General features: G+C 67.3%; 1 protein-coding gene across 1 annotated transcript; it reads left to right on the top strand.

The window, feature by feature from the left end:
- Positions 1-424: 424 nt before the first annotated feature.
- PLCH2 (phospholipase C eta 2) lies at positions 425-26632 on the top strand. Its single transcript, XM_060284061.1, is given in 24 exon segments — positions 425-612; positions 2659-2805; positions 4582-4825; positions 5037-5166; positions 8581-8751; positions 10203-10296; positions 10450-10653; positions 10934-11054; positions 12612-12783; positions 13165-13272; positions 14307-14488; positions 17177-17240; positions 17565-17647; positions 18017-18114; positions 18198-18380; positions 18767-18874; positions 19535-19659; positions 19739-19823; positions 20146-20292; positions 20707-20786; positions 22914-23211; positions 24649-25481; positions 25484-25648; positions 25939-26632. Coding segments are annotated over 24 exon segments (4383 nt in total). The 5' UTR covers positions 425-488; the 3' UTR covers positions 26356-26632.
- The last annotated feature ends 510 nt before the right edge of the window (positions 26633-27142 follow it).

The raw sequence follows: 27142 nt of genomic DNA, 5'->3' as shown, positions 1-27142 counted from the left end.
GTCGTTACTCAGCTGGGGCGTGGGGGCTGGTGGCCTGGGGCCTTGGCCGACACTGCCACCTGCCTGGTCCCCTCCCGGTCCCCGGCCGGGAGTTCCCTTGGCCTAAATCCTCTGCCAGCTGGGCTGGATCCAGGCGTGGATTAGCGCGGGGATTGGGCAGAGGGTGGGTGGGGCGGGCAGAGGCCCTGCAGCTTCCCCACCTCAGGCCCTGGGGCGTTGCTTCTCCTGGGACCCCTTTGTGGCCCTGGTGGCGGGTGGGCTGGCTCAGGGGCCATCGGGGACAGCAGGTGAGAGGCCAATGCCAGAGGCGCCTGGGAGCAGCCCTGCGGGGGGCCTCGGTGGGCAGTGAGGGGGAGGAAGAAGCCGAGGAGAGAAGGGGGCCCCGTGGAACCCCCGGGCTGCCTGCACCGCCTGACCTGCCGCTGAGGTGGGGCTGGGGGCTGGCCCTCTCTGGCCTCCGTGAGCCCACCCCTGGCCATCATCGGGGCATGTCTGTCCCCTGGCCATTTAACCCCAGCCGGACCGAGGGAATGGTGGCCTGCCGGGCGGAGGCTCTCCTCTGGGTGGGCGGCAGCGTGGCTGTGTCCTCGCAGTGGCAGCTTGGCCCACTAGGTAAGGGAGCAGCCCTGTCTGGTCATCTGGGGCGGGGCCGGCCTGCTCCTCCCTGGCTAGAGCCCTGCCCAGCCCCCGGGGTCACTGGGCTCAGGAGATTGGGGGGGGGCTGCTCCCACCCCACCTCCATGCAAACCTGTAGCCTTCTGACCCCTTGGGTCTCCCTCTGGGGGTCACGGGGCTCCGGCAGTGTCCCCCGGTGCGCCTCTCTGACCCCCCGCTCAGGGCCTGGAGGCTGAACCCCAGGCGGGCAGTGGGGAAGGAAGGGCTGGGGGAGTCAGGGGTAAAGGAGGGGCCAGGGCCACGGTCCTGGTGGATGTGCGCCTGGACACTCCCTGAGGGGGTCCCTGTTACTGTGGAGGGCAGTGGCACCTTCCGCCCAGGTGTGGTGAGGCCAGCATGCTGGTGCCAGACGTGTCGGCCCTTAGAGGCCGGCAGAGTGCCCGACACCGCGGTGAGACTCTGGAGGGTAGAGTGTCTGTCTTGGCGGGGCCCCTCCGGCTCTCTGTTCCAACTGGCAGATGGGGCCTGGCCCAGGTACCGCCTTCCAGAACCTGGTCCTAGGCCTCGGGGGCCCGCCCCGTCCCCATCCCCGGCCTCCCCCCTCCCACCTGCTACCTGCGTCCTGGCAGCCATACCGTGTCTTTACCTCCCGATGTCTCCCCTGGAGCCCAGCCTCCCTGTGCACGGCTCCCGTCTGTGCCCCCCACCCAATGCCTGCAGTTCAAGGTCAGAGGCTGGCTTCCTCTGAGAAGTCCTCACTGCCTGTTCCCTCGGGCTGACACTGCCCACGGGCCTCCACACCACCACCTGAGGCTCCTCATCGGGGCCGGGGGGGGGCCTCGTGGGCTAATTACTTCATGCTTCACCAGGGGCAGGAGAGGGGGAGGAGGAGGAGGGAGGGGAAGGGGAGGGGAGGAGGGAAGGGGAGGGGAGGAGGGGAGGGGAGGGAGGGGAGGGGAGGGGAGGGGAGGGAGGGGAGGGGAGGGAGGGGAGGGGAGGAGAGGGGAGGGGAGGGGAGGAGAGGGGAGGGGAGGGGGAGGAGGAGGAGGAGGGAGGGGAAGGGGAGGGGAGGGGAGGGGGAGGAGGGGAGGGGAGGAGGGGAGGGGGAGGAGGGGAGGGGAGGAGAGGGGAGGGGGAGGAGGAGGAGGAGGGAGGGGAAGGGGAGGGGAGGGGAGGGGAGGGGGAGGAGGAGGAGGAGAGAGGGGAAGGGGAGGGGAGGGGAGGAGAGGGGAGGGGGAGGAGGGGAGGAGGGGAGGGGAGGAGAGGGGAGGGGAGGGGAGGGTAGGGGAGAGGCAGTGGGGCCCCCTGGGGGAAGGTGTGGGCTCTGCACCTTCCCAGACCTGTGTGGGGCCTTGGCCTCGTGGCGCCTCCTCTGTGGCCTCCGGGTGGATGTGCGTGCGTGTGAGGAGGGCGGCTTTCCTGAAGATGCCACGGGAAGGGGATGCAGGCTCTCAGGAGCGCCTGTGGCCGGGCCAGTGAGCCAGGCTGGGCATCGTGGGGGGCTGCCTGCATGCCGCCCACCTGGGTCCACCCTGTGCCTGGCCCGGGACCTCGTTGCCTAGCAGCTCCTGACAGCGGGCTCGGCCACCATCCCTGTGTCCTCTCGTGTGTCATAGCCTTTGGGGCAGGTCATGGTGGTGGGAGGGGGTGGGTGGGAGGCCGCTGAAGCAGGGCAGAGCTGGGGGGTGGGAAGGGTCCCGCCTGGGACCTCGCCTGGCCCTTGGGCCGCAGGACCATTGGGGAGGCCAACAGGAGCCCGGCTGGGCAGAATCAGTCCAATTCTCTGTGTGGACTCTGGCCTCTCATCAGGGTCCCAGATTGGATCTGTGACCTGGGCCAGCACCTGGGGCCTCAGGCAGGCCTGGGGTCTGAGTTCGATGCCCTGGTGGGTGGGTGGTCTCTGCACCCCCTTGAGCACGTGGGGGGTGGGGCTGAGGCTGCAGTGAGCACAGAGGGGCCGCTGCAGCGCTCACCGGCACCCGTCTGTGTCTGTCTGTGTCTGTCTGCGTCGGTCCGTCTGTGTGCCGGGTCGGCGGCCGCCAGTGGAGCGATGTATGAGTGCCATGCAGGCGGGGACGCAGATGGTGAAGCTCCGTGGCGGCTCCAAGGGCCTGGCCCGCTTCTACTTCCTGGACGAACATCGCTCCTGCATCCGCTGGCGGCCCTCACGCAAGAACGAGAAGGCCAAGAGTGAGTGGGGTGGCCCTGCGTGGGGGAGCGGTGGGCAGGGCAGAGCCCCCAGACCAGCACCCAGGGGGCCAGAGGACCCTCCCAGAGCAGCCACTGGGCAGCTGAAGGGGCAGCAAGGCCTGAGCCCTGGAAGTCCCGGCCTGGCCCATGGGCTCAGCTGGCCCTGGAGGTCCTCGGTGACATCTGGACGCGGTGGGGTGAGGGCCCTGGCCCTGCTGCCCACCTAGCAGAGCCCTTGGGGCTCAGTGGAGACTGAGTAGCCCCAGTGCCCAGCCCTGCACCGGATGCTGAGATGCGCTGAGAGGCAAAAGTCCTTCAGTCTAGCCGGGGAGATAAGACGCTCGTGAGCAGAGAGAGACCCTGCTGGGCACCCTGAGGGTGCGACCCCGGTGCCTGCCGAATGCTGGCCCAGGCAGCCTGGGGTGTGAGCAGCTGACAGGCGTGTGGAGGCTGCAGAGCTGTCTGGATGGATGGTGGCGGGTAATGAGCTGTGAGGATTTGGGCAGGGACCAGGCTGGGGGTCCTGGGGGTCAGGAAGAGACACGTGAGTCCTTACAGGCGAGAGAGGGGACTTTATGGCCCCTCCTCTGGCTTTGGCGACTGGAGAGACGCAGGTGTGCCGGGGCAGGGCCTCAGCCCCATGGTTGCTAAGGGCACTGCTGCCACCATGGGGCCCAGGAGAGAGCCACGCTGTGGAGCCCCCTGGGAGGGTGTCTTGGAGGAGGGGGCTGGGACTGCCCTGTGGGCCCCGGGGAGGTGGAACCGCCACTGGCTGCTCAGGCAGGAGCCCCTGTGCTCCATCCGGAGAGCCTGCTCTGTGCCAGGCACTGTTCCCAGCACTGGGCATCCTTTGGGAACTGAGCCGCCATGAAGCTGGTCTTTTGAGTGCGAGGTGGGTGACACCACCTAACGGTAGGATAACTTCACGTCATGCTGAGTGACGAGAACACAGGATGGCAAATGGAGGGGAGCAGGTGGGTGGGGGTCGTGGAGGCCCCTCTGGGGAAGGGGTGACAGGGCAGAGACCAGCAGGCTAGGACGGGGGGAGACCAGCTGACTCTGGCCATGGAGGGGTCCCCAGGAGGGAGGAACAATGTGGGGGCAGCTGTCTCCTGACTGTCAGCACCCCCTAATCTGGGGGCCCAGAACCCCCACCCCCACCACGAATATGCGTGCACACAGGGAGCTGGGGAGGCGGGAGCTCCCGGGGAGGGGGTAGTGGGGGCAGAAGACAGAAGAACTCGCGCACCCTTCACTGTGCGAGTGGGGAAGACCCATCGTTACTGCACGGGACACGATAACGTCCAGGGTGGTGCCGAGCCTGCCGCTGGGGGCAGGAGCCGGGCAGGGGGTGCAGTGCTGGAGTCCCTGGCTGTGCCGAGCCCAGGGTGCTTGCTCCCAGTGGGGATGCTGCCCACCTGTGCCCCGACTGCCTGAGAAGGGGCCCTGCCTCAGGCACGGGAACAGGCCCTACAAACGCCCTTCTCAGCTCATCTCCTCGCGGTGACTCAGCTTCTGAACGGAGGCCCCACGGAGCTGCAGGCGCTGCAGCCAGTGCTGAAATTCCCGATGACGCCTGAGCTGGCGCGCGCCGAGCCGGGCCCCGCTGCCCCCGGCCCCCACCTGGTGCCAGCCTTTATTACCGAGGCGGCCCCAGGCTCAGACGGGGCGGGAAACCCAAAGGGCCCCAGCTGTTGCTGAAAGCGCCTTGGGGCCTGTGGGTGGAGGACGCCTGGCCCCGGGGAGGGCCGTGACCGTGCCTCCCGCCCCCTGCAGTCTCCATCGACTCCATCCAGGAGGTGAGCGAGGGGCGGCAGTCAGAGGTCTTCCAGCGCTTCCCCGACAGCAGCTTCGACCCCAGCTGCTGCTTCAGCATCTACCACGGCAGCCACCGAGAGTCGCTGGACCTGGTCTCGCCCAGCGGCGACGAGGCGCGCACCTGGGTCACCGGCCTGCGCTACCTCATGGCTGGCATCCGTGACGAGGACAGCCTGGCCCGCCGCCAGCGCACCCGGGACCAATATCCTCACGGACGGCGGGAGGGCCCCGGGGACCACCCCTCACTGTCCACCGTGGGGGGCAGGTGAGCCCCAGCTGGCTCACATATTTCGGGAAGGGGAACTTGGGCGGGGTCCTCCACGCCTTCCTGCCCGGGGAGGGGAGGGGAGGGGAGGGGAGGGAGGCGCAGCTGGCCTTGCTGCACCTCCGTTGGCCCCTAACTTGGCCCCAAAGTGGCTGAAGCAGACGTTTGACGAGGCCGACAAGAACGGCGACGGCAGCCTGAGCATCGGGGAGGTCCTGCAGCTGCTGCACAAGCTGAACGTGAACCTGCCGCGGCAGAGGGTGAAGCAGATGTTCAAGGTGAGGCCACGGGGCCGCCAGGGTCCTGGGGACAGGCATGTGTCCGGCAGCAGGCCGGCCCTGTCCAAGCTGCAGGAGGTCCCGGGCAGTGCCATCCAGGCTGCAGGAAATGGCAGGGAAGCAGCCGTCCTGCACCTGTCCGGGGCGGTCAGTCAGACGCCCCAAGCTGCCCCCTGTTCGCAGCTGTGCCGGCACCACTGCAGCAGCTCCTGGGGCCTCCCCAGGCCGGCGGACCGGACATGTGGGCAGGCGCCGGGTCAGCGAGGGGAACCACCCGCAGGACCTGCACCCCACGTCCCACACTGCCCCGCGATTCCCCAGACTTAGTGGGGTGCACGGGCCCTGCCTTTTGGGCAGCAGCTCTGGTTACCCACTGCGCAGCCTGTGGTCCCCAGCCACCCCGGTGTTAGCAGTTATGAAAATGCATCCTCAGCTGAGCGGCGGCCTTTATTGTCTGTAATTAGTTTCTCTCTTTGCGGAACCGCTGCTGGGCCGGGGGAGGAAGGCGGTGTCAGCAGGTCCTGGATCCGGGTGGGGACGGGCGAGCAAACTCCACCTCACTCAGGCCTCACTGTCTTGCTGCCACCTGGGAAGAGGGTTCCACGAGCTTGAACCAGGCCCTGTGCCCCAACACACACACACACACACACACACAGACACACACACACACAGACACACACACACACAGACATACACACACACACAGACACACACACACAGACACACACACACACAGACACACACAGACATACACACACACACAGACACACAGACACACACACACACACAGACACACAGACACACAGACACACACACACACACACACACACACACACAGCCAACCGCTCCAGAGGCTCGGCGCCCGGCTGCCCCCTTCTGGGCTCTCGCAAGGGACGGGAGGTGGTGCTTGGCTGGAGCGAGGGGAGCTGGCCGGCCCGGAGCGCGTGGGTCTGTGCGTGAATGGCGGGGGCGGGGTGGTGTGAGCAGAGTGCTCTCGGACTGCTGGGTGAGTACTGGGGGGCTCACAGGGCCCCTCCTGAAGGCCCCAGCGGGGACAGAGCCGGCCTGGGCAGTGAGGGGCCGGCAGACAGCTCAGGCCCGCAGAGCAGCCCCACCGTTCCCTGCCTGCCCTGCTTCCAGGGGCAGCTCGGGGGTCAGCAGTGCCTTCCAGAACGGTGAGGGTGTCAGGGGCTCAGATCGGCCTCAGAGGCAGGACGAGAGACGAGTGCCCCCCACGGAATGGGTGCGAGTGGGCACAGGCTTCTGGGGCCTGAAGGTCCGCCACCAAGACCTTCCTTGAAAATGCCCCCCCGCTGGAGCTCCGGAGAGCCCACGCCCCCCGCCCCTCCTGTAAGGAGCTCCCCACAAAGGGGCACAAAAGGGGCTCCCCACATAGCCCTCTGACCAGCCCCAGGACTAGTGGTGTCCGGGCGCTGTCCAGACCGCTTCAAGGAGGACCTGCCAGGGGGGCCCTGGAGAAAGGCCAGCAGGGGGCTGTGGGCCAGAGCTGCTGACCCCAGACCCTGGGCAGCTCAGCCCCAAGTGGGCGCTGTCCACGGTGGTCCCTGAGCACCTGGGCCTCCCTGCCCATCTGCACGGGGCCCTCTGTGGGCACTCGGGAGCCCAGGGAAGGAGGGCTGACCTCCAGCCGGGCAGAGCGGCTCTGATAATTAGTAACGATGTTATGGTCGAGAAATCTCAGTATTGTTTCCACTGCCTGGAACTGCCCTAATCAAAGGGGAGAGCTGTATGGTGGGTAACGAGTGGCTCGAGCGTAATTTCATTAAGCCTAAAATAACCGTGGAACACAGGCCAGGCCGCACCCTGGGCGGCTCTGAGGCCTGGCCCAGCAGCACAGCTCCGGCCGGCGTGTGCTTTTAGCCGCCGCGGTTTCCCTTTGTGGAGAGGAGAGCGGCTGCGTGACCACATAGAGAGGCGTTTCTGGGGCCGAGGGCTCAGAGCCGCCTTTTGGGCCCCTGAGGGCCTCGTCGTCACAGAGCATTTTCAGCCACCACCTCGGCATGCGGCCCAGCCCGGAGCCCGCGGAGAGGCCAGATCACCCTGCATCTCTGCCCAGCTGCAGCTACGGCCCCTGGGAGGGCTACCAGCCCGACTCCGTCCCAGAGGGGCCCTTTGACCTGCAGCGAGTGCCCTGCCCGGGTCCGTCCCACCAGCTCTAGACACAGGGCTGCCCCCAAACCTGGCACAGACACAGGGTGGCATCTGCTGGCCCCGTGCAAGTGGCCCTGGGCTGGGCCCCTCATACCAAGCTGGCCCTGTCCTGGCTTTGGTGTGAGCACCCGGGTCCTGGAGGGAGACGCTCGGGCTGTGCTGGGCGCCCACCTAGGGGCCAAGCCGGGGCAGGCAGGGCAGCCTTCCCAGGAGCCCTACTCTCTCCGGGGCCAGGGACATGGGGGTGGCTGTAGCCTGCACCTGGCTCGCTGGTGATGCTTCTGGTTCAGAGGGGGGCCTCATTCCCATCTCCAGCCACCCCAGATTGTGTGGCCATAGGAGAAAAGAATGCAGACGCCCCGAGAGGCTGGCGTGCGCTGCTCTCCATGGTGCTGAACCTGGGGTCTCTTTTTGCCGGGCAGTCGCACCCACCCCCACCCCCCACCCCCCACCCCCCACCCTGCTCACCAGGCTAAGGACCTAATCTCAGCACTCAGGGTCTTGAGTACCTTCCACATGGTCCTTCTGGCCCAGCTCCAGGGACCCCCATGACTTCCTAAGGGCAGCCTGGCCTCCAGCACTGGGTGCCCTTGCCCTCTGGGTCTGTCCCTGGCCTGGGCTCTTGGTGTCCCCAGGGTCTGACACCTCAGCAGGTGCTCCCTGAGTGAGTGGATTCATGAAGGAGTCTGTGGTCTCATTAGCAGCCTGGTGGGTTTGCCTGGGGGGTTCCTGTGGGTATTGCGTGAGCTGCTCTCTGGTCTCAGCCACGGTCCTCGCATCTCTGCTGTGGCAGCCAGAGTCTGGGATTCCTGCATGCCCGGGGGCCCTGTGCTTCTCCAGTCAATGGACGGCCAACCCTAGTTACAGATCACAGCCCAGCGTAGGCATTAGCTCCTGGGGGGGTGTCGTTGGCTGCAGGGTGGGGTGTTTCTCCAGGGTGGGGTGACTTTGCTGGGTTCAATTGCAGGTTGACCTGGGAAGGCTCGGAAAGGGGGAGGTGGGGTGAGAGCTGTGTTAACGGGTCACTCGGTGGCTTCTTGGCGGGAGAGGCGAGGGGGAGCCCAGTGAGGACGCCGCTGCCGGGCTTGGGGAGCAATCGTGAGCCCGTGGCGTGGGCAGTGGTGCTGGAAGCGGGAGGGGTGATTCGACTCAGGCTTGACTGAGGGATGGGGAGCTTAGAGGTACCCTCGCGGCTGAGGCCCTGGGTGGGATGTGAGGGGACCCGGAGGCCTTGCGTTACAGGAAGCAGACACAGACGACCACCAGGGGACACTGGGCTTCGAGGAGTTCTGTGCCTTCTACAAGATGATGTCCACCCGCCGGGACCTCTACCTGCTCATGCTGGCCTACAGCGAGCACAAAGACCACCTGGACGCCGCCGACCTGCAGCGCTTTCTAGAGGTGGAGCAGAAGGTGAGCGTCCCCGGCAGGAGCCGGGCTCCTGGCGGCTGCGGCCTCACCACGGCCTCCCGGGGCATTTGAGCCCGTCCACAGTGTGGCTGAGAGCTTGGGGAAGTGTGGGCACCAGTCTGGCATTTGAGGCCCCCTTACTGCACCTGCCTCGGTTCCTGGCTCGGGCCACAACCTCCAAGCCGGTGGGGAAGGAGAGGGGCTCAGCCCTGACCGTGGCCCCCCCGGAGCTCCCAGAGGGGAGCCCGTGCTTGACCCCGGCCCCGACATTGGCGTCGAGCATCTTCTGGCCTAGGTCCCTTGGCCCAGCCTTCAGGCCTGGTCCAGCCTCGTGGGTCTGGCCGGCTCCCACCCCCAGGGCTCTGGGCCCACTGCCAACTCACTCCAACATTTGTCCAGCAGACGGGCAGGTGCTTCTGGGTGCCAGCAGGGTGTGCCTGCCTCTACTGTCCCCGGCCCCAGGCGCCCCATCCGTCCTGAGAGGCCGAGTGCTCCCCGCCTGGATCAGGGGTCTGGACCCCTCCTCCCAGGCCCGGGTTGGGGGGGGGAAGGCCACCCCCTGAGGGGACAGCGCTGCCACAGGGGGGCTCGGACCGCAGACAGCGTGGGTGCGGCTACCGTGGGCAGCGCCCGAGTGAGGCTGAGGGGCCGCTGTTCCGACAGGGGTGGAGGGAGGGAACGCGGCCCGGGCTGGGATGGGTAGAACTGACCCGTTGCTCCCTGACCTTCGCCCTAAGCTCTCCAGAGCTCTTCTTACCGTCTGCGGCCCAAACTATCCACCGGCTGGGGGGTTTGAGCCCTGGCCCCTGACTCTGGGCCTCCTGGGTCCACAGCTGCTCCAAGCTCTGACCCCATTTGCCCCCTCCCCCCACTATATACCCATCCCCACATTCCTGGGGACGTCCAGGTAGCCCTGCTGGTGGGCCTGCCTCTGGGAGTGGGAGGCTCCCGGGGGCTGCACTGTGGGGCCCTGGGAAATCACTCAGCCTCTGACACACGGGTCCACCAATGGGCAAGGCCACCTTGGGCTCGGCTGCCACGCACAGCTTTCTTGCGAGGGACTTGGGGAGGCGACAGGAGGGGCCAGGTGAGCTCCCTGGGCTCCTCCAAGGTGGGACGTGGTCCTTCTCACAGCAGGCCTCGTTCCCTGCCAGCCCGCCCTGGTCCACAGCCCTCGAGACCCCTAACACAGCAGCGGTGGTGGGTGGCCCGGCTGATGATGCCAAGGGTCCTCGGTCAGCGCCAGCTCCTCCAAACCCAGGGGACCCTCTGGAGTCTGCTGGTCCCTGAGTCCCAAGTCTCATGCCACTGGGGGTGGCCAGTGAGCCCCCAATCGGGGGAGCAGCCGCAGGGACCAGGGCCTCAGCCTCACGTGGTCAGCGCCCGTGCGGGAGGCGGCCCGCGGTGGGGCCGGAGATGGGCCAGCCTGGCCTCAAGCCCCTGCTCTGGCCTAGATGACGGGCGTGACCCTCGAGAGCTGCCGTGACATCATCGAGCAGTTTGAGCCCTGCCCGGAGAACAAGAGTAAGGGGACCATGGGCATTGACGGTGAGTGGGCGCCACGCCGGCCGAGCTGCGCTGCCGGATCAGCGGGGTACGGAGGGATCCACGCGGCACGGGGGCGGGCGGTCCCGAGATGAACCCACGGCGGGGCTGGCACACGGGGCTGAGCCCCTTGCCCCCACCACGCCCCCCCAGCAGGTTTCACCAACTACACTCGGAGCCCCGCTGGCGACATCTTCAACCCGGAGCACCACCGCGTACACCAGGACATGACGTGGCCGCTGAGCCACTATTTCATCACCTCGTCTCACAACACCTACCTCGTGGGCGACCAGCTCATGTCCCAGTCGAGGGTGGACATGTACGCCTGGGTCCTGCAGTCCGGCTGCCGCTGCGTGGAGGGTGAGTGCTGGGGCTCTGGGACCCAGCACGCCCCTCGGCCCCAGGGGCCGGGCCTAGGCCGTGGGCTGATGTCTCCTGTGGGAGGGCGGGGTGGCCCCGAGGAGCCCTCTGGAGTCCCTGGGCACGGTTCGTGCCCTCTGCCTGGCCGGGGCCGGGATACGTCTCTCCTGGTGTTAACTGCGGCGCAGGAGGATCGCCTCCGGTTAGCGTCCACGGGCTGGGGGTCTCTGGGCAGTGGTGGTCCGGGCCCTGGCACCCACTCAGGCCTGTGTGCCTGCAGTGGACTGCTGGGATGGGCCTGACGGGGAGCCCATTGTGCACCATGGCTACACTCTGACCTCCAAGATCCTCTTCAAAGACGTCATTGAAACCATCAACAAATACGCCTTTGTCAAGAGCGAGTGAGTGGCTGGGACGGGGGGGCTGGCCCGGGGTGGGGGGAGGGGCTCAAGGGCCTCATCCTGCCCCTCCAGTACATCCTTTCTGCGGAGCAGTGCAGCCTTTTGGCTGCTGGTTTCTTGTTGAGGGTGGGGGCAGGGCAGGGGCAGAGGAGAGGGAAGGCGGTGGACGCAGGAGCAGCCGCTGGGCCAGGCAGGGCGTGTGTGTCAGCGGCTCCGGGCCACAGACACCTGGTGTCAGAGGCCTTCCACAGTGGTGGCACTAATTGCTCTTAAGAAGTTACTCTGTGTCCAGACTCAACTTGCGTCACTCAGAACGGCTAGAGACACTGTTGAACAAAATCCAGTTTAGTTTCTGGGAATAGAAGACGGCCTCCCCACACTGCTACCCTCGAGTCTCAGCTCAGTGAGGCTCGCGGGTGAGAGTGAAGGAGGGGGCAGGGGAAGCGAGACTGATTTAAGAAGTAGAAACAGAGTTGCCCCCCTGGGAAGACCTGGCACAGGCTGTGTCTTGGAAGGGAGTGGGAGGGAGGGATCTCTGCAGGGCCTTCTGGCCTCTGGAATTGCAGGTGAGGGGGTGTCTCAGGGCAGGGGGGCTGGGACACACAGGTCTCCTGCTGGGGTCTCAGGACAGGGCTTGCACCTCCCATGCCAGCATAATCTCTGTGGGCACAAGGTCCTCCCCCAGGCCTCGGCGCCCTGAGTGGGAGATGGGGTGGGGCGGACCTTTGCCCCAGGCCGTGCCTCTCACGTCGCAGGACTCGCCCCCCTCCTGCTCTAGTTTCTGACCTCTAGGTCTGGGTCATTTACATTTTCTAAAGGGATTATGTTGCCTTTTGGCAAAAATCCAAGTAAATGTGCACGTGACTAAAGAAATTAACAACTGAAGAACTTACCATGAAAGTCCTCGCGCTGCACTCCCCACTCTGCACTCCCCACTCTGCACCACGTATGTAATAATGACGTTCCCCCGATGGTGTGTACCAGGCTATGTCTCCCTCCTTATTGGGCCCCAGGGCCACGCACAGGACAGCGTCTGCAGTATCTCGGTGAATGGGATTATCTCTCTCACAGTCTATCCATTGCACCTCGGTGTAGTCCACACCATTTTTTTTTGGCCGTGCTCTGTGGCTTGTGGGATCTTAGTTCCCCCACCAGAGGGGGACTAACCCTAACCCTGGGCTCCCTGCAGTGCAAGGGCAGAGCCCTAACCCTGGACCACCAGGGAGGTCCCCCACGTCATTTTCAAACCATGACTTGCTTGAACGTTTCCTTTTGTTTTTCCTGGAGTTTCTGTTCGCCTTTGTTATTTTCTTATTGGGAGAAGAAGTACATGCCTCCGTTACCCATCCCTAAGGTCTCCCAGCTCCTTTCCCCCACACTCTCTTGCTTTTGAAAGCCATTGGTGGGCCCCTTCCCAGAGTGGCTGGCAGCCCCGTCTATCCTGGGCTCCTGTGAAGATTCCTCCTCATCCAGTGGTGCAGGTGACCTGCAGTCCTACATAGGTGAGACCTAGCCTTCCCCTGGCCTTATTCTGCTCCTTCCCTCTCGGGGCCACAGGTATCCAGTGATTCTGTCCATCGAGAACCATTGCAGTGTCGTCCAGCAGAAGAAGATGGCCCAGTATCTGACCGACATCCTTGGGGACAAGCTGGACTTGTCATCAGTTAGCAGCGAGGATGCCACCACGCTACCCTCTCCACAGATGCTCAAGGGCAAGATCCTGGTGAAGGTGAGCCCTGCCTACCCCCCTGGGGTCAGCGTCCTGCTGAGCCTCCGACCTCCGACCTCTAACCTGCAGTCAGGTCAAGGGCAAGGCCCTGCTGGGGTTCCGCGCCATCTGCGATAGATTTGAGGGGCCACAGGGCAAGCCCTGCCCCTGACCTGGCCTCCTTCTCCCCGTGGCTGTCAATCAACTTGGGGCCTTTGGCATCACACCCGGGCATGTCCCTCCCATGCCGCTGCCGCAAGGATGGGTGGGCTGGCCCTGCCCCCGGCCTGAGAGCCACAAGCAAGCTTGGGAAAGGCTCCTACGCTTTGCTGCTGCTCCTGTGGGTGCCGGCCCCCCAGCACTTCCCACAGGGCCCCTGCCGAGGTCCACCTCCTCCCCCAGGGCAAGAAGCTCCCAGCCAACATCAGCGAGGACGCTGAGGAGGGCGAGGTGTCTGATGAGGACAGTGCAGACGAGATCGATGAGGACTGCAAGCTCCTCAACGGGGATGTGAGTGGGGGTGGGGGGCTTTGGGGGCCGGGGGAGCTGCAGACATGAACAGCCAGCTCAAGCCTCGTAGAAGGGAGGTGGCAGGGACAGAGGGGCAGGGGGCAGATTCTGAGGGTGATTTGCAAAGCTGCCAGGCTGCTGGGCACCCCCCTGCCCAGCCCTCCACACAGGGCACGAACCCCGAGTTCCCAGATAGCGGCTGTCACCTCTTCTCAGAGAGTCGCTGGGACCAGGGGCAATGCTGGGAGGCTGAGGAGTCCACAAGGGCTTTGAGCAGCCGGGGGGCAGGCGGGGGTGGGGGTGGGGACTCTCTAATTAGCCTCTTCCCTCTTCTGGGTACCGCCAAGGTATTATTTCTCCCTGAGGGGCCATCGGATGGGAAAATAATTGTGTGGCTGGCTAATTGTTTTAGAAAGCCCTGAGGCAGTGGATTCCTGCCGCTCTGGGTGGGTTTGCAGGTTTCCCTGGAGCAGGTTTCCCTGCCTGGCCAGGGGTGATAGTAAGCCCTCCGTCTGTGGTGGCCACCTTGCACCCACTCCAGCCTGGCTGGGCATGCGGGTGCCCAGATGCCCAAGGCCCAGGCCCTGCCTGGAGGGTTCCAGTTGGTCAGGGCCACGCTGGGGTCTGTCCCCACCCCATCCATCTCCTTGAGGTGCACGGTGGCTGGTGGTGGGTTCCCAGATCCTGAGCTGCTGAGCGGCTCTCAGAGCCCAGAGCGGCCGCCGGGTGCCCGGTGAGCGGTCCACTTGGTCCGGCGGGTAGCATCGTGCACCTGAAGGAGACAGGTGTTAGAATCAGATGGGCCTGGGCTCAGGGCCTGCTCGGCACTGTCTGAGGCCCCGGGACAAATCACATGCCGGGGCGCACAGCAAGGTGATGTGGGAGCGAGCCTGGAGCCAGCTCCAGGCGTGAGCTGGAGCTCACGTGGGGTGAGCGTGAAGTGGTGCTGGCCCTGCCCGAGACCGGACGCTGTCCCCGCTGCTGCCCGCAAGCTGGGGACCGAGGCCAAGGGGCTGGCCGTCCGCCTCTTGCAGGCCTCCACCAATCTGAAGCGTGTGGAAAACATTGCCAAGAGGAAACTGGATTCCCTAATGAAGGAGGCGAAGATTCGGGACTGCGAAGACCCCAGTGACTTCACCGCGTCCACACTGCCCCCGCCTGGCAAACTCGGGCACACGGCAGAGGCCAAAAAGGTGGGAGCCCCGAGGCAGGCGGGGTCGGCCTGCAGCTGGGAGAGGGGCCGGAGCGTGAGGTTTCTGCATAGCTGTGCACACACACCTGCACACACACACACCTGCCCCCCCCAACCTGGCCACACACACATACCTGCACACACACACACACCTGCACGCACACACACCTGCACGCACACACACCTGCACGCACATACACCTGCCCCCCCAAACCTGGCCACACACACATACAGCTGCACACACCTGCACACACACACCTGCACACACACACACCTGCCCCCCCCACCTGGCCACACACACATACCTGCACACACACACCTGCACACACACACCTGCACACACACATACCTGCACGCACACACACACCTGCACGCACACACACCTGACCCCCCCCCACCTGGCCACACACACATACCTGCACACACACACACACCTGCACACACACACACCTGCACACACACATACCTGCACGCACACACACACCTGCACGCACACACACCTGACCCCCCAAACCTGGCCACACACACACCTGCACACACACACACCTGTCCCTCCAAACCTGGCCACACACACACACCTGCACACACCTGCACACACACACACACCTGCACACACACACACACACCTGCATGCATACACACACACTGCCCCTGGTGCACATCTCCACCCCGGGTCCTCCAGGAGCTCACACTTGGCTGTTCCAGTTCTCACCACGAGGGACCCCCAGCTGTCACCCTGTCACAGGCAGATGGCCAGGGAGGGGCTGCCCTGTGTGTGGCTGACAGCCTGTCCCCTGGAGGCCTGCGGACAGCTCCTCTAGCCCACACCCTCCCTGCCTGTGGGCAGGAGTGGGCTGGCAGCCCCCGGGCACCTGCAGCTCCTTGCCGAAGAGGACCTGGGTGTGGCCTGGGGGGTCTGGTGGTGACAGGGAGGGGCTCCAGGCTCTCAGAGCCGAGTGATCCTGGGCAGCTGTGCAGCCCCCCACCCGGAGGCCCTCCAGCCGCACAGGGAAGGGCCGCCGAGCTCTGGGAGGTTCCTCTGTGGGAGAACAGTGTGGGGGCCGTCAGGGCGGACGTGAAGCATATGGGGGCCGGGCCAGTGCGGCTGAGCAGTTGTGGGGCCGTCTGGAGGGGCCGGCAAACGCTGGAGATGTGGCGCCATGAGCTGAGTGGCCCGAAAGCCGGCGCCCTGAGCGGGCTGTGATGGGCGGGGCAGCTGGCCTCGGGGCCAGGAGGGTGCCCGTGGGCCCCGCAGACCCCATTTTGTGAGCACGAGGCCCGTCAGGCGCTGTGTCCTGGTGGGAGGGGCTTCCCACACCCCCCGAGGACGGCACGCGGGTGCCGCCTCCCCTGCTGAGCTTGGGGTGCGCGCGGTGGGAGTGGGTGACAGCAGATCCTGGCTGTGGCCGCAGCACTTCTCCAGGATCTGGGCCAGCAGGCGCCTCTCCGCACTTGTGGCCAGGTTCAGGGGTGCTCGTGTGCTGGGTGACCACGGGGTGTAAAGAGCCAAGGGGTGGGTCAACCCCGCCGGCTCCTGACACACCGTGAACGCCGCTTCCCGACCTCTGCCAGCTCGCGGGTTTTCTGAGCGCCTCCGTTGCTGCGCCTTGGGCTCTGGACCAGCGCCCCTCCGGGCAGCCAGCCGGCGGGTGGGAGACAGCACTCCCCAGGGGGCGGAGGAGGGGGTGGGGGGTGGCCCCGTGGCTGTCCCTACCCCTCTGCCCTCCTTGGCCGGGCCTGGGGGGGCCTCGCAGCTCGCCCTTGAGCTCCATGCTCCCTGCTCGGCGGTTCTGCTCATTTCCTGGGTGAGGCCAGCGAGCCAGGCAGGGGCATGGCCGAGGGAGGCGTGTGTGCGCAGGGGCGCCCACAGGGGGGGTGCGCACAAGCTCGCGTGGGTGCACGCAGGGTGCGTGTGCAGATACATGCAGATGTGTGTGCCCCTGGCTGAAGCCCCTCCTTGACAGGGAACCTCGGCTGCGAAGCCGGCTCCCGCCCTGGTGGGCACGTCCTGAGCAAAGTTGGGAGAGTTCGGGGGCGGGGGCGGGGCATCTGTGGAAGGGGCTGGGGGGTGGCTGGTGACGGCTGTGACGAGGGACCTCGGGGACACTGGCACAGACTCCCAGCCGCTCCAGACGTGTGACTGAGCTTCAGGATGGATGAGAGCTTTGTGCCTCGGCCCCAGAGGGGGGAGGGACAGGCCCGGGGGCCCCTCGGGTGGGGGCAGGAGGGGAGCCGCCAACGCGCATGTTCTGTAAACAGCAGCGAAGAAGCTGGTCCTGCAGCCGCAGGAGGCTCCCCGTAGCCCCGAGTGCAAACGGTAACGGTAACGGCCACAGCCCAGGGGGTTGTCTAAGTAGGTAATAGCTTTGCCGCTGCAAGAAGCAGGCGGGGACTCCTGAGCTGCGGGACCCCCGTATGAGGATTACCTAAGCGGGCACGCCGAGGAATGTTCCGGACACACAAGCGGCATTTATTAGGCCGTCACCATCCATGGGAAGAAATCAAGACTAGGCACTGGAGGAGTGTCGAACGGCACATCGTGGGGAGCTGATACGGGCGCGCGAGCAAGCGCTGTTCTCAGGCCTCTGCTCCCCGCACACTTCCTCCACGCCCCTCCCATCTCCCTCCCTTCCAGGAAGGCGGCCTGGGGCCTCTGGGGGGAGCTGCCCATCCCAACCCAGCCCCCCTGCCTGTCTCTCCTCCCAGGCCGAGGGAGGAGGCCGGAACCAGCAGACAGAACAGCCGGCTCCTCGCGCGCAGCTTCTCGAAGCGCAAGGTCTGCCGGGCTCCCCACGTGCGCCAGCCAGAGCTGGGGGGTCTCCTCCAGGACCGAGGGCCTCTGGGATTCCTGAGGCCCTGGTCGGGGCTGGATGGAGCAGGTGCCTCGATGGCCCTCCCCCGGTCCATGGTCGACGCCCGGAGTGCAGGTCACCCAGGGCCCGGGCCAAGCAGGGCACTGCAGAGGGGGCAGGCCCGGCTGCAGGGTGGGCGCCAGGACCCCAGGGCTGCAGGCCCTTCCCTCGCAGTGTCCTGGTCTCTGCAGACAGCCCGGCTGGGCCTGGCGCTCCAGCAGTCCTGACTCTGCCCTGGTTCTGCACAGAAAAAGAGCAGCAAGCTGAAGAAGGCGGCCAGCGTGGAGGAGGGGGACGAGGGCCCGGACGCCCAGGGCAGCCAGAGCCGAGGGTCAGTGCCTGCCTCCATGCCGGGCCCCCGAAGAGGCAGCGTGGCGGCACGCGCTGGGACCCTTGTCCTGGCGACGGTCAGCGTCACATGCGCAGGCTCAGGGACCCGCACGGTGGGGAGCGGCCGTGGGGGCCCAGGGCAGGGACCCCGGGGTGCAGGACCAGACTGGCCAGCGCGGGTCCCTGTGCTCGTTTCTGTAGCAGCTGTCGCGGTCGGCCACCTGCCCCCTCCCCCAGTGTCACCTCTCAGCACGTCCGCCGCATGTCCTGACACCTGGAACACGGGGGCATAGTGGACGCCTGAGGGACGCTCCCCGGAGCCTGAACAGGGAGGCGTGCGACCCAGGTCCTGACCCCACCCCTCCCGCAGGGCCACCCGGCAGAAGAAGACCGTGAAGCTGTCCCGGGCCCTCTCAGACCTGGTCAAATACACCAAGTCCGTGGGCATCCACGACGTGGAGATGGAGGGTGAGGGGCCCCTGGGGGGCGGGGGAATCGGGGCCCTGGGGGTGGCTGACCCGGTGCCCTGACGCCGCCTGTCTCACCGGCAGTGGCGTCCAGCTGGCAGGTGTCTTCCTTCAGTGAGACCAAGGCCCAGCAGATCCTGCAGCAGAAGCCGGCTCAGTACCTGCGCTTCAACCAGCACCAGCTCTCTCGCATCTACCCCTCCTCCTACCGAGTGGATTCCAGCAACTACAACCCGCAGCCCTTCTGGAACACCGGCTGCCAGATGGGTGGGCGCCGGGGCCTGGGGCGGCCGGGCTGGCGAGGGGGTGCAGCTGGGTTCTCCGCGGCCTCTCCGCTTGCCCTTGGCTCTGGAGAACCTTCGCGGCATCCAGCCAACTTCACCAGGATGGCGCCGGGGTGGGGGCTGCTGGGGCGGGGGCCTTAGGACCCCAGGGCAAGGCAGGAAAGACACAGGTGCGCGTCCAGGCTCCTCAGGTGCGCGGGGCCACTGTGCCGGCTCTGCGGGAAGTCCTGCCGGGACGCACAGCCCTGGTCGTGCCCGACGTGAGCCCCAGGGCCCCTGCTCACGTAGTGGACGCGGGCTCACAGGAAGCGGCGGGGCGGGACACACGGGCTGGGCGCTGAGCCAGCCACCTCACATCCTTCCCCACAGTCGCCCTGAACTACCAGTCAGAGGGGCGGATGCTCCAGCTGAACCGGGCCAAGTTCAGCGCCAACGGCAGCTGTGGCTACGTGCTCAAGCCCCAGTGCATGTGCCAGGGTGAGGCTGTGGCCCCAGGACGGGGACACGGGGGTGGCAGGGGGCGGCCACGGCGAGGCCAGCTGGCAGGTCAGGCTGGGGCACAGGGAAGCGCCGCCACCCTGCCGGGCATCTGCGGCCCTCCCCGTGCTGCCCCGCGAGGCCCCGGGCGAGGCGCCCTGGGTGAGGTCCACCCGGCGCTTCCCCCCTTCTTGGTCGCCTCAGTTTTCTCCCCGATGTGCCGAAAACGACCTGTGGGTTTCTTCCCGTCGTAACCCCGACCCGTCCTCCCACGGGCCTCTCGGCTTGCGCTGTGCAGCGTTTATCTGCAGTGGCCTCTTCGAGTTATCGACGTGCGCAGCCCCAGGGCCCCCCACCCTGGACCCTGTCCCCGGGCACCCGGCCCCCCCACCCAGAGGCGGTGTGGCCTCGCACTGAGCCCCCGTGGTCCACCTGTGGGAGGAGCGAGCTGGGCCCACATCATGGGGAGGCCGCAGAGGCGACCGGCCTACGGCCCCCCGCGCCCACCCCTGCCCTGGAAGGCTGCCTCCCCTCCCCCTCCCGCACCCGGGGCTCCCATCCAGTGGATGGGGTGGAGGAGGGAGTGGACACACTGGGGCTGCCCCGGGAGCCGGTGGTGGGTTTGCCCTGCCTGCTCAGGCTCACCCTGGCCCCCCTCAGGCGTCTTCAACCCCAACTCCGAGGACCCTTTGCCCGGTCAGCTCAAGAAGCAGCTGGTGCTTCGGATCATCAGTGGACAGCAGCTCCCCAAGCCGCGGGACTCCATGCTGGGGGACCGAGGGGAGGTAGGAGGGAGGGCCTGGGGGGCCGGGGAGGGCCGGGCCGTTGGCCTGGGCCCCGGTGCCACCCTGCACTCTGCGCCAGATCATCGACCCCTTCGTGGAGGTGGAGGTCATTGGGCTCCCCGTGGACTGCAGCAAGGAGCAGACGCGCGTGGTGGACGACAACGGTGAGGACGCGGGAGGGCCGGGGGCGCCCGGAGACCCCGTCACAGCTCCTGTGCTGCTGACACCAGTCTGACCGGGAAGGGAAGGGTGAGGGCCACCGCCTGTGACCCACGTAACTGTCCAGGATGCCCCCTCGGCTGGACGCCCAGTGACAGCCGCCTGGCCTTCCGGTGTTGCTTCTTTCAGCCGGTGGCCAGCCTAGGAGGAGGTGCTGGGAAAGGGCGTGTGGCCTCCAGGCTGGAGCTGTGGTGCGGATGGGACTGGCCTGTCTGAGAGGTGGGGGTGGGGCAAAGGTGACAGACACCTCCTCCTGGTGGCCTCCAGGATTCAACCCCATGTGGGAGGAGACCCTGGTGTTCACGGTGCACATGCCTGAGATAGCGCTGGTGCGCTTCCTCGTCTGGGACCATGACCCCATCGGGCGTGACTTCATAGGCCAAAGGACGCTGGCCTTCAGCAGCATGATGCCAGGTGGGCAGGGGGCCAGTGGGGGTGGGGGAGGGCAGAGCCCTGGGCCAGTGCCCCCCGTAGCGCGTCCCCCACAGGCCAGCAGAGGATGCCAGGACAGGGTGGGGCTCAGCTTCCTCCTGCGAGTTGCCTTCTGCCACGGGTGGGCCTGGGGATACCGAGGGAGCTGAGGAGGAGGGTTCAAGGCCACAGCACTTTGTGGTCAGGGTGGGGGATGGTAGCACCAGCTGCGGAGCCCCTTAGCCCCCAGAAGATGGTTGCTCTGCAGGCGAGAGCAATCCTGGTAGGCTTTCTGGAGGAGGTAGCGGCCCCAGGACCAGGCTCACAGGTTGTATTCAGGGCTTTGGGACCTTTAAGTAGAGTGTGGGGGACGTGGGTGGGTAGGAGTCATGGTGAGCATGACCCCGGCTGTTTCAGGCTATCGGCACGTGTACCTGGAGGGGATGGAAGAGGCCTCCATCTTTGTCCACGTGGCCGTCAGTGACATCAGTGGTAAGGTGAGTGTCACCTGCAAGGTCACTTGCTGTTGGGAAGGGGTGCCCCAGCCCCAGCCCCAGCCCCAGCCCATCCGTGTCCCTGGGGCCATGAGGCCTAGTGCTTACCTTGACGGGCCCGTGTCTCCATCCACGAAATGAGTGGCGGGGCCCCCGGGCGCGCCTCTGTGTCCCGGGGCCAGTGTGGCCACCAGCACATGGAAGCCCTGGCCCTTCCTGGGCAGCCCCGGCCCCTCGCGTCTCTCCTGAGCCTCCCCTTCTACTGCTCGGGGTGCCCTGGTTCTCTGTCCCTCCTCAAAGGCGTCTGCCTGGCTTTGCCCCGTCCCCCACCTGCTCCCAGTACATTTGCCCCAGGACGGGGTCTCCCTCCGACTTCCGCAGTCTGCAGAGCCCAGGGGTCCCTGGTTCTAAGCTTGGGGCCTAGCAAGGCTGCACGTGGTGGTCGTCCACGTGGCTTCCGGCACTAACCGTCTCTCTCCTGCCGTGCTCCTCGGCCCTGGGTGCTGCCGACGGAGGCCCCGCAGGCCTCCCAGCTCCGTCGTGCGTCCGTGGTCACCCTGTCGGTCCTGTGTCTCCGTCTCCGTGCTCCACGCCCGCTGTCCGTGTCTCACGGCCTCACTCTGTCTCTTTGGTCTTGCAGTGGGCTTCTGTATGTCCAAAGTCTACTTTTAGAAGCACGGCCCTGTTAGGAGCTCGAAGGTACCCCAGCGCGGGGGCGGCGTGGCCTGCCCGCCCCCCACCTGCATGCTCAGGCCACCCCGTTAGCATCCGTGAATTCCTGGTAGCATTTTGGAGACTGTCAGCTCATGGGACATGGGTCGGGACGTGGTTCCGGGTCCCCTGGGCCATCCTCAGGCACAGAGCAGCATTTACGAGGCTGGTCCAGGACCTCAGCCAGGCCTCCTGTGTGTCCGCCCCGAGGTCTGGCCCATCTCCTCCTACCCTTGGCCTTTCCGACTCCTGCACCTCCCCCACCCCCCGCCCTGCCCTGCGCCTCCCTGTGTCCAGTCCTCTAGCTGCCGGCCCTCCCAGTACCCGTGCCCTCTCCCTCTCCCCCACCTCCCTCTGCGCTCTGCCTGCCTGTGTGCCCCTCTGATCTGTCTGTGCTTCCACGCCCAGTGCTGGAGGGGGAGGGCGGGTGGGTGGGGGCGGGGTAGACCCCAGGGACCAGGAGCTCCGAGCTTGAATTCTGGACCTTCTTCTAAATGACCTTCTAGCCAACTTTGACCAAATTGCTCTGGATTTGGGATCTTGAATCAGAGAACTGATTCAAGTGCTGGCCGCTAACGCCTCTGCCCAGATGTGCCCCCGTGTCGCGGGGACCGTGGCTGTCTCCAGGGTCTCTGCATGTGAGGACCCTGCCGGCCTCTCCGGTGTTGACCCAGGCACGTGCCAGCCGGTCCTGGGGACCCTGGCTGCCGTCCTCAGGCCGGGAGGCTGGGGGGAGAGGCCTTGTAGGGGCCTCCCGGGCCTGGCCGTCTGGGAAGGACTGCCTGGCAGGCAACTGGAAAGGCTTCCCGGAAGAGGCAGCACTCCAGGGGAGAGGGCCGGGCAGGAGCACGGGTGAGCCGACCGTGGGGCTGCACCTGGCTGTGCCTGCTTCCTTGGCCGCGGTGCCTGGGGGCGGGCGGGACCGGTGCTCTGTCTGGTTCACACCCCGTCTTGCTCTCCACACCAGGCCCACCCTGGGGGCCCCGTGCCAGCCTGCCCTGCCAGCCTGCCCTGCTGGAGCTGGGGCCCCAGGGGCTGGAGGGGTGAAGAGTGCGGTGGGCACAGGGCTGGGGGCCAGGTCTCTGTTCGGGAGACCCTGGGGGGGCCTCCCCGCTCCAGCACTCCCTGGCCACCTGCCCTGAGAGCCACAGACCCTCCGCCAGCGCCCACTCCCTCCACCCTGGTGCAGGCAGGCGCCGTCCACGCTGTGCTGAGGCCACAGCCTCCGCCGCCCCTGGTAGAGCCTCCCTGGAGACTGTCCTCCTTACACACAGCCCTGAGTGGTGCCCCAAGCACGCAGGCCCGTGGGGCCGCAGCAGGCTCTCCCGGGCCACGGCCTCCGGAGCACAGCTGGACGGGGCTGGGCAGCCTCCGGCCCCTGGTGCCCAGCTGCCGGCTATGTGTCTCCTTCTTTTGCAGGTCAAGCAGGCTCTGGGCCTAAAAGGCCTGTTCCTCCGAGGCCCAAAGCCCGGCTCCCTGGACAGTCATGCTGCTGGGCGGCCCCCGCCCCGGCCCTCTGTTAGCCAGCGGCTCCTGCGGCGCACGGCCAGCGCCCCAACCAAGAGTCAGAAGCCAGGCCGCAAGGCCTTCCCAGAGCTGGTCCTGGGCCCGCAGGACCTGGGCTCTGAGGGGGAGGCCAGCGACGCGGCACCTTCCAGCCCCGGCCCCGCTCCTGAGGCCCCGGCCCTGGAGGAGCTGGGCAGCCGCAGCCCTCGAGGTAAGGCACCGGTGGAGAGGAGCCCGGTGCAGGTGCGGCCCCCGCGGGCCCCCGCGGGCCCTGGGCCTGCCAGGATGGCCACCACCTGCATGAAGTGTGTGGTGGGCTCCTGCACCGGTGAGGACGCCGAGGGCCTGCGGAGGGGGCAGCTGCCCAGCCCGGGGCCCGAGAGCAGGCACGCGGCCATCAGCCAGCAGCCCCGCGCCTGGGCGGGCTCGCGGGGGGCGCCCCACACTGCCTCCAGGAGAAGCAGAGGGGCCCCCAAGGGCCCTGGGTCCCAGCAGCCGGGGCCGGGCGGCCGCGGCTTCGTGTCCTTGGACTCCAGCAGCCCGGGCAGCCCCGAGGGAACCCCCCGCTGTCCCGAGGGCGCCCGCAGGCAGGCGGGGGCCCTGCAGAGGGAGATGAACGCCCTGTTCATTCAAAAGCTGGAGGAGATTAGGAGTAAGTCCCCCGTGCTCTCCACCGGTAAGCCCAGACGCTCCTCTGCAGTGTCCCCGTGGTGGCTCCCACGCTGCCCCCGCATGGCCTGGCTGGCGTCCCCGCTGTGCTTCCGTGTCCAGAACTGTGGCCTCCGTGTGTTCACTGGCCTTCGTTTCCTTGTTCCACCGGCTGGTCCCATGGGCCCCTCAGCCCCCAGACCCCCGTCTGACCATGATTTGCCCCGCAGGCCCCCAATGCTCCCCAGGGGCTGGGAAAGTGATTGCAGCTCTGGCCGCAGCCGTCCTCACCCCGGGCTGGGGACTGGGGAGTCTGAGCCGGGTCCACTTGCTGAGGCCTGCAGCCCAAAGGGTGGCCTCTGGAGCCCAGCCTGACTGCCAGGGCCCGGGGGCAGCTTCCAGGCCCTCCTCCTGCCTCCCCCTGGCCGGCACCGCAGTCCTCTGGGGAGTCTGGCCTGGGTTCCTGGCTGGGGCTCAGAGTCTCGACGTAGAGGCCTCTGTTTGCAGTGTGAGGGGAGCAGCTTGGCCGTGGCCCTTGGCCCTGGGGACGCATGTATGAGCAGCTCTGCTCCGGAGCCCCCACCCGGCCCCAGGGCTGGTCGTGGCAGATCTGCCTGTGGCCCCTGGTCACAATCCGAGCCTCGGGAGGGCGTGCTGGAAGCTGGGCCACCCTCCCGCTCCCCCTCCGTACCCACCCAGCCTTGCGTCCGTCTGTCCACGGCCAGCCCCACCCCGGCGCTGACCACCCTCTTCTCCTTTCTGTCCCCACGCTGCCTTCCTAGTCAGGGATTGAGAGCGGCTGAGTGCCAGGTAACGGGGCCCGGCCGCGCGTGGGCCCTGAGCTGCGCTGGCCCCAGGAGGGCCCTGCCTGTGCGCCCAGGCCCATCTCTTCCCCCAGCAGCAGCGGAGCGGGGGGGCAGGGTGGGGGCAGCTGTGAGCACGTGGAGGGGCCTGGAGCCCCGCGGGCACCCCTGACATCTGCCTCTCCCTCTCCCCGCAGACGCCCACCCCTTCTCCTCCCTGTGCAGCCTGGAAACCATTGCCGAGGAGCCAGCCTGGGGTCCTGGCCCCCCACCGCCGGGGGCCGTCTCCCCCAGCCACGCCCCTGGAGGGCCCCAGTGCTCTGCGGGGCCCAGCACCAGCTCGGCGAGCCCCCCAAGGGTGGCTCTGGGAGCTTCCGGGCCCCTCCAGCTCGGGACCGGGAGCCAAGGGAACGCTGAGCCAGCCCCTGAAAGCAGGCAGTCGGCGTGCCACGGCGGGGGCCCTGCTGGGGCCTGCAAGGGCGCCCCCGGTAGCCAGACGGACGGCAGGGGCCACCCCCGGGCTCTGGGCCACGTGCTCAGAAGGGCCAGGAGCGAGGGGCAGGTCCCCTCGGAGTCCCTGGGTGGACGGTGGCCCCTGGCCAGGTCCCGCCCCGTCGTGTCCTTGGATGCCACTGGCGGTGACCAGCTATGGCAGGCGCTGGAGCCAGGCAGCCACTGTGGCAGCGTGTCCCCGTCCTCCAGCCTGTCGTCTGGTGACACGGCCATCGACCTCTCCCTGCAGGGCCTGGGCTTGGGACTTGACAGCCTCCCGGGGGCCCCGGCGGGACGCCTGCCCCTGTGGCCCTGCTTGGCCTCGGCCACCTGCCTGGACCTGCCCGCTGTGACCAAGAGCAAATCCAACCCCAACCTGCAGGCTGCTGGCCAGCTGCCTGTGGGGCCTGACGAGCTGCAGCCCCGCCCCCTGGCCCCATGGCCACCCTGGGCCCACCACCCCCTGGTGGGCCTCCCGGACTGCACTGTGGCTGCCAAGTCCAAGAACCTTGGGGACCTGACCGTGGACGACGTTGCCCCCCCCGCGTGGAGAGCCCGGGCCGTGGCCTGGGCCTGGCCGGGGAGAGGCCGGCAGGGCGGGGGGCGCGGCTGGACGCCCTGACGGAGCAGCTGCGCAGGCTCACGGGGTTCCAGCAGGCTGGGGGCATCACGTTGCCCACCAGCGGGGGCCCGGCTGGGGAGGGGGCAGCGGGGTCCCGGCTGGGGAGGGGGCAGCGGGGGCCAGGCTAGGGAGGGGGCAGCGGGGGTCCCGGCTGGGGAGAGGGCAGCGGGGGTCCCGGCTGGGGAGGGGGCAGCGGGGGTCCCGGCTGGGGAGGGCGCAGCGGGGGTCCCGGCTGGGGAGGGGGCAGCGGGGTCCCGGCTGGGGAGGGGGCAGCGGGGGTCCCGGCTGGGGAGGGGGCAGCGGGGTCCCGGCTGGGGAGGGCGCAGCGGGGGTCCCGGCTGGGGAGGGGGCAGCGGGGGTCCCGGCTGGGGAGGGGGCAGCGGGGGCCCCGGGCTTCCTGCGGCGTTCCTCCTCCCGCAGCCAGAGCCGTGTGCGCGCCATCACCAGCCGGGCCCACCGGGCCCGGGAGCGGCAGCAGCGGCTGCAGGGCCCGAGGGGCTCCCCAGAGAAGGAGCGGGGCACCCCTGAGGGCGCCTGCTGCGTGGGCCAAGAGGGCTGTGGGGATGTGCCGGCCCCCGCCAAGGGCGCCACCAACCAGCTGTCAGGTGCTGCCGCCACTGGCCTCCTGCTGCAGCCCAGGGCTGGGCGGGGCCCGCGTTTGCTCAGGGTGCGGAGCTGCTGCCCCCGAGGCTGCCGCCTGTCCGGTGTGGCTGTGCCCCTCGGCCCTGCCCCTCCTCCTGGGAGGAAGGAGCCCACCCTGGGGCAGGGCAGAGTTTTCACGATCTTTTAAGATCCACGTACACATAGAAAGATACTTAAATTTTTAGAGGCAAAGCTTCTACAATAAGAAAATGGTGCCGTGTCCTTTTCCACTTTCCCCTGGTTTCAGCTGCGGGGCGTGTGCGGGCGCGCGTCTGCCGGGCCCTGCCGTGCGAGGCGCCCAGTGACCTGGAGCGTGGCTTCCCCGGCCCGACTGCTGGCTTGTTCTGCACACACTGCTCTGTACGGGACATTGTAGACTCTTGTAAACTCCTGAACACAGCTCCAATAAACACGCTTGCGCTTGCTCCGAGTGGGCTCCCTCTGTGGCCGCGTACCCGGTGTCGCGGGGCCGGAACCCAGAAGATGCCCCCCACCCTCTGCCCGCGGATGGCTTGGCTGGACCGCGCCCAGGGTCAGGGCCACAAGCCCCGAACACACCCCTGTTCTTTCCCTCCCCCTCTCCCGCCCCACTTATCGGGGGCAGACATTGGCCCTGGCAGGGCCCCAGGCCAGAGGGTCCCCAGCTGTGGGGCTGCTGCTCCTGGAGTCTCTGCGCACAGAGGACCGTCAGGGCCGCCCCCTCCCTCGAGAAGCTGGGGGGCTGACTGCCCTCCCCACCCGGGCACCTGGCCTGCACAGAAGCCAGCTGAGGTGTCAGAGGCCCCCCCAAGGGTGGACTCACTTGGTACAACAAGCAGGGGCTGGGGGCAGCCCACCCATGGCTCAGCTCGGGGAGGCCTCGGGCCCCACACCAGGATCAGCCCTACTGTCCAGGGTCGGAGGCCCTGGGGACGGTGGGCGCCGGGCAAGGCGTC

The sequence above is a fragment of the Globicephala melas genome, chromosome 1, assembly GCF_963455315.2.
Source record: "Globicephala melas chromosome 1, mGloMel1.2, whole genome shotgun sequence".
NCBI classification, from domain to species: Eukaryota; Metazoa; Chordata; class Mammalia; order Artiodactyla; family Delphinidae; genus Globicephala; species Globicephala melas.
The sequence above is the reverse complement of the archived record's forward strand: the minus strand, read 5'-3'. Positions and strand labels throughout refer to the sequence as shown.